Source organism: Phalacrocorax carbo, chromosome 3 (assembly GCF_963921805.1).
Source record: "Phalacrocorax carbo chromosome 3, bPhaCar2.1, whole genome shotgun sequence".
Classification (NCBI taxonomy): Eukaryota; Metazoa; Chordata; class Aves; order Suliformes; family Phalacrocoracidae; genus Phalacrocorax; species Phalacrocorax carbo.
The window spans coordinates 30,475,128-30,487,180 of NC_087515.1; the positions used below are offsets into that span (position 1 = coordinate 30,475,128).

At 40.8% G+C, this 12,053-nt stretch overlaps 1 protein-coding gene across 2 annotated transcripts in view; it reads right to left on the reverse strand.

Annotated features, from left to right (window-relative positions):
• Nucleotides 1-1,215: 1,215 nt before the first annotated feature.
• The window catches only part of TMEM63A (transmembrane protein 63A), a 32,790-nt gene continuing 21,952 nt past the window's right edge, over nucleotides 1,216-12,053 (reverse strand). For both annotated transcript variants that reach the window (XM_064446363.1, XM_064446362.1), the window contains 7 exons: nucleotides 11,381-11,443; nucleotides 10,282-10,444; nucleotides 9,055-9,160; nucleotides 6,916-7,083; nucleotides 3,345-3,460; nucleotides 2,916-2,978; nucleotides 1,216-2,316 (listed from right to left, as the gene is read on the reverse strand). In XM_064446363.1, the coding sequence (XP_064302433.1) occupies nucleotides 2,146-2,316; nucleotides 2,916-2,978; nucleotides 3,345-3,460; nucleotides 6,916-7,083; nucleotides 9,055-9,160; nucleotides 10,282-10,444; nucleotides 11,381-11,443 (850 nt within the window). In that variant the 3' untranslated portion in view covers nucleotides 1,216-2,145. The remainder of the gene's footprint in view (nucleotides 2,317-2,915; nucleotides 2,979-3,344; nucleotides 3,461-6,915; nucleotides 7,084-9,054; nucleotides 9,161-10,281; nucleotides 10,445-11,380; nucleotides 11,444-12,053) is intronic.

The window sequence follows — 12,053 nt, forward strand, 5'->3', positions numbered from 1 at the left end:
TGCCAGCAATGACTATTTAGCAAGACACAACTTCCCATTACCTCGTAGGCCTTCCATATTCTGGAGGTGGGTTTATTCAGGTTCACAGGAGAGCTGGCCCTGTCTGTACTGAACCCGTGCCAGCCACAGGGAGCTTCATTACCAAGGTTCAACAGCCTTCAACGCACAACAAGGAAATCTCATCACGGAAAGATTTTTTTTGTCCTTCATAGGACATACAGAACCTCACAGTGAATATCAAAAGTCACTTGTTCAAAAAAGTAAGCTATACTACAGAGCATAAAAATCCCACAGTGCCAGCACTGTAAACAGGTCAAGTGTGGTAGCCGAATCATTTATTCAATTCCTCAATTAGCATACATGTAATTGCCCACGGCTTCTGCAGACACCTGTATGAGATGGGGGCACTGCAACCAGAAATGAATTAGAACAATCACAGACTTCTGATCTAATTAATACAACAGGCTCCGCCTCCTCCTTCTGTCCTCAAATCTATATGAGAGACTCAGAGACAAGTAAAAAATGTGGAGTCTCTTGTGGTTTTTTTTTTCTTGGTTTGAATAGCAATCTTAAATGGCAGTTTGTATCCAGGGTACACACCACCTCTAGTAATACCATGATTGCTAAAAAACGTCCACGATACTCAGAATTGTGTCAGAAGTCTGACACAAATCCATGCCCTCTCCCCACTAGACAAGGCTCCTCACTTGCCTCTTAAGAATCAGGAGTTATGTATACCTTCAACTAACAAGATGGGCTTGTCATCAAGGTTATCAGAGCCCTGCAGGGCCCTTCCTGCAGCAGGGCAGGTCTCCTGCTCAGCATTTATCCTGAGTGCTGGCCTGGGGAAGCTGGAGGCAGTCCTGCATGACACTGAACATCTGCACTCTCCCCTATACGGCACAAATTCTACTCCAATCTCAAGATGTTGCTGCTTCACAGACATGCTAGAAAAGGTCAAGTTCAGGAATAACAGTTTAACGATGAGGGCTTGGGAGTGCCAAAACCTTCTCCTACCCAAAGGTCACCAAGACTCATCCCCTAGAGAAATTTTAAAGAATTCAATGCTCTCATGGGACACGCTGTCATTCTAAGCCTCATGACAGTGCTCTTATGAACGGTTCATGACACTGATCACGCTGTGAGGCAGCTAGCAATAGAACTGTTTCAAGACACAAAGAAAAAAATATATCAATCAAGACAGGATGCAAGAAATTTCTCTGAACTCAGTGTTTTATTGCTTCATGATTATTAGTTACACTTTGACATCTTTGACATAACGTACTTTGGAATAAATTAGCACCTACTACATAATTTAAAAACTTAGTACCTCAGAGCTCATATAATTGGCACTATAGGAAAAAAACCCAGAGATTTGTCATTTTGACCCAAGATTAAAATAAAAATAAAACATTTACATCCTTTATTGTTGGCAGGTGAACTTTCATTGTGGAAGGCCCTTAAAAATAGTGAACAGAAACCAACAACTTAAATGCCCTCCAAAGAATACATAAAACCAGTATCAGATAAATCAATCCCTTCTTTACACCAGTCTTTCTGCTTTGGTACTTTTAGTACTGAAGTGCACTGTAACTCCCTCTACTCTTTTAAAGAACAAACATATCATGGTCAAGTTTACACCAACTACTTTGGGTGACAAGAGAAGAGACTCCCACACACCATCCTCAGCACCCACGCAAACAGCATTTTCATCAAAAGTGACATTGCCTCAGCATTTAACACATCCCAAGAGGTTATAAATACTCAAGGGGTTTTTTTTTAATTAAAAAAAAAAATTGAAATAAATGACAGCTGTAATAGCTGCATTTACTTTGTTGACCAGTTATCTATATGCAGCATAAGTTATCTTCATAAGGCAAGTGATGAGATAGCATAAGTGAAGTCCCTGAGGATCAGCATCTCTGTGCTCAAGACGTTTGTTTCACAACATGTGTAGACAGCCTGGAAAATAATCAATCCCAAGGCATCTGCTTTTTAATCTCCAAGCACAGCTGCAGACCACACAATGAACTATTTCTATACCATAGGCAGGAATATGTAAATAAAAGAGTACTTAGTGGGTGGTGGGGAATTAGTTCTCCTAAACCTGGACCAAGTGCTCCACCTTGTGTTAGTCCTTGGCACTCAAAGCGAACCTCTTGATGCCTGCTCAGTAACTGCAGGTCCAGCTGAATAATTTACTATTTCTTCTGCCTGTGAACTAGTGTTGTCCACGGTGCCATATGATTGCTGCTTCTTATGGGCAAACATCGTCCTTTCTGTGGAATGAGGATGCAAAACTCGGGGGACGTACATCTGAAATCACAAGCGTTAAGGATTTTACTAGTCTCCCAAAGTATAATGTTGGGATAATTCACCCAGGATAATATTTCCCCTCACCACTCTTCTCTTCATCCATTTCCCATTCTTCACCTTAACACCTAAGGCCTTTTGCACCCTAACAGAGGCTTCTGGGTGAAACACTCACCTGTATTTGTAGACTGTGGCACAAAGACCTCTATTTCTACCTCAGTCCTACATCCTTTAGTGACATGGCAGTTAAGTCCTGCTACACGTCACAACTTTCAAAGTCACAAAGCAGTGGCAACTGACTGCAGTTGGCAGCTGTCCAGATGTGAGAATCTGTCTGGTGTACGGCCAAGAACACAGCACACAGAACTGCTGGAAGTAGTGTGGCTCAACTACTCCTAAAACTTCATCCGAAGGTACTTCTGGAACACCACCTGGGAACAGTCAAGGAGCCCAGCTGCAGAAGTCCCTGGTCCCACACGCACATGGGAAGGCCCACAGTCCATTCATACCAACATGTCCTACACAACTCTTTGGTAAGCAGGGTGAGAAATTAAGTTTTTCTATGAAACTTAAAAGAATATTAGTAACTCTTAACTTCTTACAGAAGATATTGGGACGGTTGGTACATCTGTGTCGTCTTCTCTTTCACCTTGCATGTCTTCAATCTGTAACCAGTAACAGGTGGGGAAAGGAAGAGAGACGATATCAAGTTGGTAAGTCAAAACAATAAAAAGAGATGTTAAGTGACTGAAAACCTGCAGAGAGAGATCTCTGCGCAGTGCTGGTACTCTCGTCCAATCCTCTTGCATACTGCTCTTTCCTTTCAAATTCAATTCCTGCTAACACTGACAGACCTTCCACTGCGCCAAGCAGCCTACCTGTACTATCAGCCCTCTTTAGCCATCTGACCGGAATGAACCTTTGTGGACAGACATTGTTAGTGACAAGGCACAAAGAGCCCAGCAGTAATAGCTGGTGCTACTTCAAGCACCTAGGTAGGTGCTGAAAGGTGTTACGTATCCATCACTTACCTTATAATTCAGTGGGCTCAGGTACTTGAAACAGCCAAAACATGTATAGGCCAAGCAAATAACAATTGTGATGTTGACAACTAGGAAGGTAAACATGGTTGTAGGTGCTTTAAAGCCTAGAAAAATATCCAGAGAACACAATATAAACATACATAGCAGGAAAAAAAAAGTAAAGGTTGGTTTGGTTTATCTATCTTCCTCATTTTCAGAAGCCTTGTGTTCGGGTTTTTTTTTTTCTTAGACGACTGGGCATACCACTTCCAGCCACAAACAGGAGAATGTCGTTATGCACAAAGCTCATTGACTGGTAGAACTGTTGAGCAAGCTGTTTCCCCAGCTTCCTTAAAGGCCAAGAAAGGCGGCTGCAATGCTTGAATGATAAACAAGACTCAGAGTGATTCTTCTCCTCCTCCCTCAGTCATCTATTCTGGACCCACTTCTAAAATATGTTCATTAATGATCTGTGAAGTGTAATAGATTGGGTCCATTTATTAAATATGATGATGGTACCAAACTAGATGGCTTGCAAACAGCCCAAAGGAAAAAAAAAAATCCAAATGACCTTGATAGATTAGACAACCCCATCCTCTTTCAAGGGAAAAAAAAAAAACAACAGAAAAACCCAAGTAAGATGAAGTTGTATGTAGAAAACGGTAAATAGCTACAATTTGGAAGGAAAAATGAAATGTAGATAAGAGGGAAAAACAAGCCTGTAGCACTTCAGAATATAGCTGATGACTACAAGCTGAAAAGCAGTCAACAGTGTAATGCTATCACAAAATATGGGAAGAAAAAAAATTAAAAACCCAAACAAGTCTTTGGTACCTATACAAAATAATTTGGTGCTACTGAACCTTCAACTTGAGTGGCCTTGTCAGTGGAGGACACCATGATAAAATATGAACAGAACTGGGAGAAATCCAAGGAAAAGAAACAAGAGAAGAAATTAAGTAATCATGAACTAAGCTGAAAAGTAACTTATTCTTCAGAGACAGAGATAAAACTATAGGAAAGGACATGGTAACAGCCTCTAGTATGGAAAAAAAGTTATAATGATTACAGTGACTTACTACTCTTCAAGTCCACTAGGGAAAAGAAATTAATCTCATTTTGGAGCAAAGATGACTTGAATAAGACATTAGGAAAACCAACCAACCAACCAACCAACCACTAAACAAAAAAATAGCCATTTCCAAGCTTCTTTAGTCAAAAGAGGCAACAACCCTCAAATATTTTCATGGTAACCCCAGCATATGCAGTGGCACAGAACAGACAGGTTTTACTTTTTAGCAGGTTTTGTAAGTCCTGTGCAGATCTGCTCACGGAGGGGTGGTGGAGGTGGAACCAACAAAACCCAACACACACACACACACACACACGCAAAACCACCAAAAACCTCACAAACATGTCACTGTTCAAACAAAAAAGGGAAGTGAAAAATCCTCCCTATGGGTATTATGGAATGTCCTTTTAGATGAGGCTGGTTTTGTAAGTGCAGGTTACATCAGCATTTACCAGCTGGTGAGGCACATCTACACCAAAACCAATATGTGGTGTGGACCACAAGGCAAACAGCAGAGATCAGGGAAGAAATAATCTCCAAAGGTCAGTTTTCCCTGCCCTGTGTCCTCAGCACTCCTCCCTTCCAACAGGTCTGGAGAACATGGGACTTAAGTGACTGTCCTCAAAGACAGGGTTTGAACTGCAGATCATACCATCGCCTCCTCTGTTGCGAGTGTCCTGGTGGTGCTTTTGGTGCACAACTGGTGGATGGCATAAGAGCCAAGGAAGAAAACAGTGACTGAGAAGGAAATAGATGACACCAGGACAGCCTATCACCTTCTGTATGCAGTCAAGTGATATTTGATCCTGACTGAGAACTGGGATAGAAGTCCTTCCAGCCTTACATTAACGTTATGAATGAGAAAACAGACTATTATCACTGTACTCTGCAACCAGACTGAAACACCCACACCAGGCAAACTATACAAATCAATGACTAAGCAATCAAGCTTTACACACCGTTAACTGATTTATTTTGCCGATAAGGAAGCAAAGCACTCTACTCTCTCCTTCCTTCTCTTTGGCACAAAAAGCAGCAATGAAATCAATGGCAATGAAACCAAAATCTCAGATTCCTCCCTCTCAGACTCATACCACTTGGCTAGACTGCCCCATGCACTGACAAATCACTGAACAATATCCCGTAAACAGGATCCTCTGTGCCAACCAAGCCAAAGATGGTAATCCAGTCTGTCTTTTCTGTTACTAAGTTCCATGACAAATGATGGTTTTAACACAAATGCAAAACCAGGGAACATTTAATTTAAGATTTAATTTTTACTGCACCAGGATTTCCTTCATAACAGTTAAAGAGGTGCATCAATCGCTGCATGTCAAGTTGATTTATCTCAAGCATGCTCTAGAAATTCTGCTGTTATTTTAGAGGACAGATTTGTTCGTCTTCCTAGTTGCAAAGACAAGGGAAAAAACAAGCTCTCAAACATACAAGTAATGCAGGGACATCTGCTCAAATCCAAGGACAGCCTGAAGCAATAGTTCCAAGTGCCTCTTAAATCCACAGGGAGCTATCTCTAAAGTTAGATGACAGTCTGCCAACAATACCTTTCGTGCTACTGGCATACTGCAAAAACACAATATAAGAGCGGCCATTTGTGTTATCAGTGCAGTGAAAGCAGAGAAGAGAGCAAAATACCAAGGGCCTCCTTCTCAAGAAGGGAAGCTCCGCTCCTTCCAGCATCACCGGCATCCCTGTTCCACACCAAATGCTTCCTCCTATATCACAGATAAAAAGGCATAAGCTATCGCCTACGCCTACCTTTTCTGATGTCAAAGCTGTTAGTACACCACAGCCAATATTATCGCTGCCAAGTATTTACAAAATACAGAATGTCCCTATTTATAAATTAAATAAATTACACTCAAAACATGAGTTTTTAAATTACAGTATGGGGAGGAGAGTCATCATCTCACTGCAGTCCTCTGTGTGAAGTTTGACAGATGATGTAGAACACAGGTCTTACTAACATTAGCCAATATTTTAACAGTTTTTTCTGAATGACAGCTGTATTGGATGGACAGACAGCTGTATCAGACAGACAGAGGCCAATTCACCCAGGCAAATTAAACTTATGCACAGACTACAGAAATGCAGGTAATGAAGCCAGAGACCATCTTACTATAAAGTGCTAATTCTGAATAGATTTTTGTTTTATTTAATGATTTTTACTGTCTGTCACTCCACAGCCCAACTGGCCAGTTCAAACTCTACAAATTTAGGGAACACATGATCTCCTGTAAAATGAAGAAATGTGAAGCTCCATGCTAACAGTTTGAAGTTAATATATCATCCACCTCCATCCAAGTACCTTATGCAAACTTTTGTAAGCTGCAAATGTTGTACAATTCAGTGCCACAGGTAACCGCCATGACTTCCCATTTATGGAAGCAAAAATAAAATCCCACAGACCCTATGAAACTTCACATGTAATTTAGGTATGCTGGCAAGAGAGGTAGGAGCAGCTTCTAGATGGAAAAAGGTAATACTTACCTAGCCGCAAAAAAGAGAAAAAGTAGAGCCAGAAAAGGCAAAGAATTGGAGCTGCAAGGGCCTGATTCACAGCTGCAAAGTGCATCTTCTTCTCCAGCTTGGCAGGGAGATATGCATAGTAAAGGTTATAACGGTCAACCATGTGCTTCAGGAGTATGTATATTAAACCTGGAAGGAAAAAAAGGGAGACTCAAGGAAAGGCTGTTGAAGACTGGATAAAAAGCAGCAGACCTACACTAACCAAGCAACTGAAAATCTAGACACCAATGGTGGATACAGCCCAAATACCAATGGGGTACAGATGCATGACAGCAGCCTGCTCCCAAGGTTGCTTCATCCCCAGCCAAGGACCCCCAGGGTCTCCCCATCCCTCCCCCTCTCCACACACCTCTCTGTGGCACCACTTTTGATGCCAGAGAGACCCTGGAGCTCCTTCCTAGTGCTGGCACATGAAGCCAAGCCGGTAGGGAAGACTTGGTAACTCCTCCACCGCCATACTGGTAAGGAAGAAAGGTCTAACAGTGGCTTAACATCTCCCTCAGCCTTCAATAGATTCATGATTGGATTTCAAGTCAGCTATTTCTTATCCAAAAAGAAGAGCCAGTAACTGCTGTGACAACTATGAATTGCAACAGCTCTGGTATAGTAGCATATGGTATAGAGGTCAGCATCACATTCATATGTACAACTCCACACAAAACAAAATGTAAATAAATATCAAGTACATTGTTACAAAAAAAATTGGCCACATTCTCTCAATAATATGGTTGTTGATTAAAACCAGTTCAGAACAACATCTAATTTAGCTAATTATGTTGTGGCTAGCTCTCTTAAAATTCTGGATTATAAAAAGAGAAATACCAACTATATAAAATTATTTATTACTACTTATGACTGATAAACAGGTTTCCAGAGTGGAAATATCTTTAGCTGCTGAAATGATTCTTTATACATAATCGTTATGACAGTCCAGAATCTCTGTGAACAAAAGATGCAGTAAAATAAGACGTAGATAATGCCACAGTCACTAAAGATGGACAAGTGTTCATGAGTTCTGGACAGATTGCTATGTTTCTTGTGCATCCATACAGGATTTAACAGCTGGTACAGGAAGAAGAATGTAGTCAAAGCCAGATATATAGGCAACCTAAGGCAGAAATATTAAGTTTTGTCCATGGGACAGAGTTAAACCAACGGAATAAGAGAAACATCCTAGAAAAAGGAGGTCTGTGACTCAGAAATCTGAAGACCTTCTCAGGGTCCTGTAGGACTGCAGCACTATCTATACGACAGGGCAGCTGTGCTCCACCCACATGCCTTGAAGTCCTAAAGCAACTGGTTTTCTAAGCCAGCAAATCTACCAGAGTATACAGCATTTCCTTTTCCAGTCACAGGGCAGCTATGGTGTTCACCAGGACCACGTCCCAGCAAAGCAGTCAGCACATCGCTAGGTCACATCCCTGGGGTCATGACCATGGAGCATACAGCTGCCCAAAGCACAGGAGTGACCACAGCCCCTTTTCTCATTCTCATTCAGAATGTGGAATCTTAAATAAATGGTGTGCAATGCAGAAGAGCTGCAGTAGTGAAAAGGACAGGTTGTTTTTCAGTCTCTTGCTACTGGATCAATACACTTATTTTTGTGCTTCATTTTACATCCATCAGTCAAACTTTAGGACAAAACTTATTTCAAATGCACCTAAAGGACTTGGGGATCAGAATGTCTCAAGTCAAGTTTGGCTGCTTAAGGTGGACCTCCAGGCTGAGTACCCTCTGCAGCTTGCTTCTCCCAGACCTCAAGAACCCAGAGACAAAAATAATCCCCTCATCCCCAAACTTATAGGAAGTCTTGTGCTTAGCTATTAAAAACCACCACCAGAGCTAACACACTCAAACTTGAGAAATAAAACAATCATTTAGTAGACATTAAATATACTTTCAACTTCTAAAGGCAGTACAAGAGCTAAGTAATTAACCATATTCTGCCTTGTTTTTCCACAAGAAGGGAAGGAAACTTGGATCCAAGTCCTACAGATTATCAGCATTTGAATGGGAATAAGAATGCAGAACTGGACCTTCCAAACCTCCCACACCCCCCCACCTTGCTCACACAGTGCCACAGCTCACTGGAAAACTTACCGAACGGGACAATGATGGGACACGTAATGCTATAGGCCATGATGACAGTGAACACGCACAACATCCAGGCATACATTGCTCCAAATTCATATTCAAATGCTTGTTGCTAGGATCAAAAACACCCAAAACTCATGTCATCTATCAATGTGTCAGGAGTTAAGAACAGATTCACCAAAGCAACAATTCACCTTCTCTTATTCCCTCCCTATGAGAGATCAGTTATTTCCGTAAGAGGCATAAATGATGTAATTAGAGAGATGAAGTATTATGCATTTTAAGCATCTGTACTTATGGAAAATATGCTACTTCTTTCAGAGCCTTAAAGTAATTCCTCAGGAAATCGGTTTTCATCTGCAAGAAGCAACTACTTAAAACCACAAGGCAGAAAATAATTGTGCCAAACTCAGGACCTTCATCTCTCTGCAAATTCCATTGGATCTGTACTGTTTCTTGTGTTGGCTTTCCCAGTAAGGAAAGCTCAAGATATCAAAGCTTTGGTGTGGTCAGTATTCCCACTTTTTCCTCTTAGGATGAAGTGATCAATATAAATCATTTCAACCAAAGCAAGGGGTAATATGCAACAGTTAAAAAGTGAATGTTTAAAGTATGCTTTTAAAAAAGAAAAAAAAAAAAAGAAAGAGAAGAAAGAGAAGAAAAAGAAGCACTGGGGCAGCTGTATACAGGCTTAAGTTCCTATTGTAACACCTGGAATGTCAAGCAGCAAGACAATGCATCATCTGGAAGTGAAAGTCCACCCCTTAAAATGGAATATAGATAGTAACTATGTATTTTGCAAGGTGTATGTTCAGATTAAAGTAAGTTGTGCACACCTGTGTGCTGACAGAAGAAGCTAGAGTTTCCTCTAGAATTTGAATTTTTAAAAACCTGAAGTTTAGACTGTAAGATAAAATCAGAATTATCCTATAAAATCCAAATCATAGAACTCTGACTTGAAGCTATGACGAGAATAATACCTGAAGTTCAGAGCTTTGATTTTTGATTCAAAGTTCAGGGTTTTGATTTTTTACCATCTCTGACTTGCATAAATACCTCCCTGTTATCTGTGCTGCAAATGAAGGTAATACAAACCTGTCATGGATGAATGAAACAAAGGCCAAAAAAAAAAGACAGGCACTAATAGTTAATGGCATGCAGGACAGGGGCTCCTGCTCTTTCTGGTAAGGATCAGTCACTTAATTGCCTCTTGCTAAGGAGGGGCTCTAATACCTGTTTAATATTTTTCCTTTCTGCTGTGGACTTGGCCATTATCATGCGTATGGTGTAAAGGATGAGGCCAGGCAGGCGCAGGAGCTCCATCCCATTGCCGATGAAAGCAGAGGCAATCACATAGTTCACAAAGAAGGCTCCCTGGTCAGGCAAGAAGACACATCTGCGAGGAAAGACATCACACACTGACTGGAAAGCAGACAAGCAAATAGGGCACGTATACAATGGATCCCTATCGCCTTTGGAAGTCTCTTACCGTAAGGATAACCACTGGATGCCATACGAAGTGGCTAGACGACTTCCAGTAATCTTGTTGAAAGAGAGTACTACATAGCTATAAATGCAGTAAGTGTAGTATACTGTAAGAGCCTGGCTGAGTTGCAGTTTGGATGAGGAATAAACTGTTCACAAAAAGACACAGCAGTCTGATGGGTGGCTGATAGCAGACAAAAGCATCATTTGATGTCTGCAACAGCAACCTGAGACAAGATAAGTCTGCAACAGAATAATTGTCTCTCCTTGCTTAGTAACTCCTAAGTGCCTTCTTGTTACGGATTTTGAAACTGCATTTGGAAACCTAACTATGTCATAATAATTGCAGTCTAGTCTTTCCCTCCAGCAACAGTCACGAGAACTTATAATAACCAATACCTGCAAATTTGCAATGCTGATGTAAAAAAATGTTCACATTTCTAAAAGTCAAGAGTCAATGGATTTCAGAAAGAGAACTGCTGCAGCTGTTTGGTCTCACTGTAATGCTCAGGAAGATCCTGTGTCCTTGACATTACATTTTCTAGCCCCCTTCTGACCTGCATCATGTCATCCTGCCCTTTCTTGTCTTCTACAAAAATCTGTGAAGTTTTGGGAAAATATGTGTGTGTCTCTATTGAACATTTGCATACATTAGCTAGCAGGAAAAAAAGTATGGACTTCTTCATAGCAAAATTACTTGTATTCTCCTGCCCTTACTCAGAAGCTCAATATCAACCCACAGGGTACCATCCCCAAGCAAACTTTAATGAACACTAACCAAGGTCAGTCAACAGCAAAACAAAAAACATCCTAAATATTCCTTTAGCAAAGAGTTGCTAATACTTACTCCAGCCTAACCGCAGAATCAGCCGATTCTCTGTCAAACAGCCAACGGAAAAAAAAATCAAGGCTGAAAGAAAGATAGTTAATGTAATTCAGACTCCAACAGCTTAGTACTGTGTAAAATTACTTGCCTTTTAAGTAGTTCAGATCAGGCCAGTGGACAGAGAGAATTTAATCAAATAATCTGAACACTATTTTACTTTATCACGGTGACCGATAGTCAGAAATAGGAGAAAAGATACAGAATCAAACAAAACGGAAATGTCTACCTCATACTAAGGTTTTAATAATTCATTTTTAGCAGTTACTATATAGATAGGACAAATACATGTTACCCCAGTAGCCAGGGAAACAGTCAAATGCTGTAAAGGTGGAACGAAAAGTACAACTATAACTGAAGCAGAAGATGTAGTCAGGAAGCTGGGTTCTCAGCTATGGTGGCGAGTATGGGCAACTTTCAATTAGTCATTGATCTTACAAGGCCTTGAATTTCTTTGCTAAAAGAAAAATCAGCCTTTGGAAATTTTAAGGGCTATGAGGTCATCAGATGAAAAGACAAACATTGAAATCCAGTGTGTAATGACAATACAGCCATACACACTGGAGGGAGTGGGGGTAAATCAACTATACCGCAACCAGCAACACAAGTGTATGATAAAAATACTCAAACATTACTC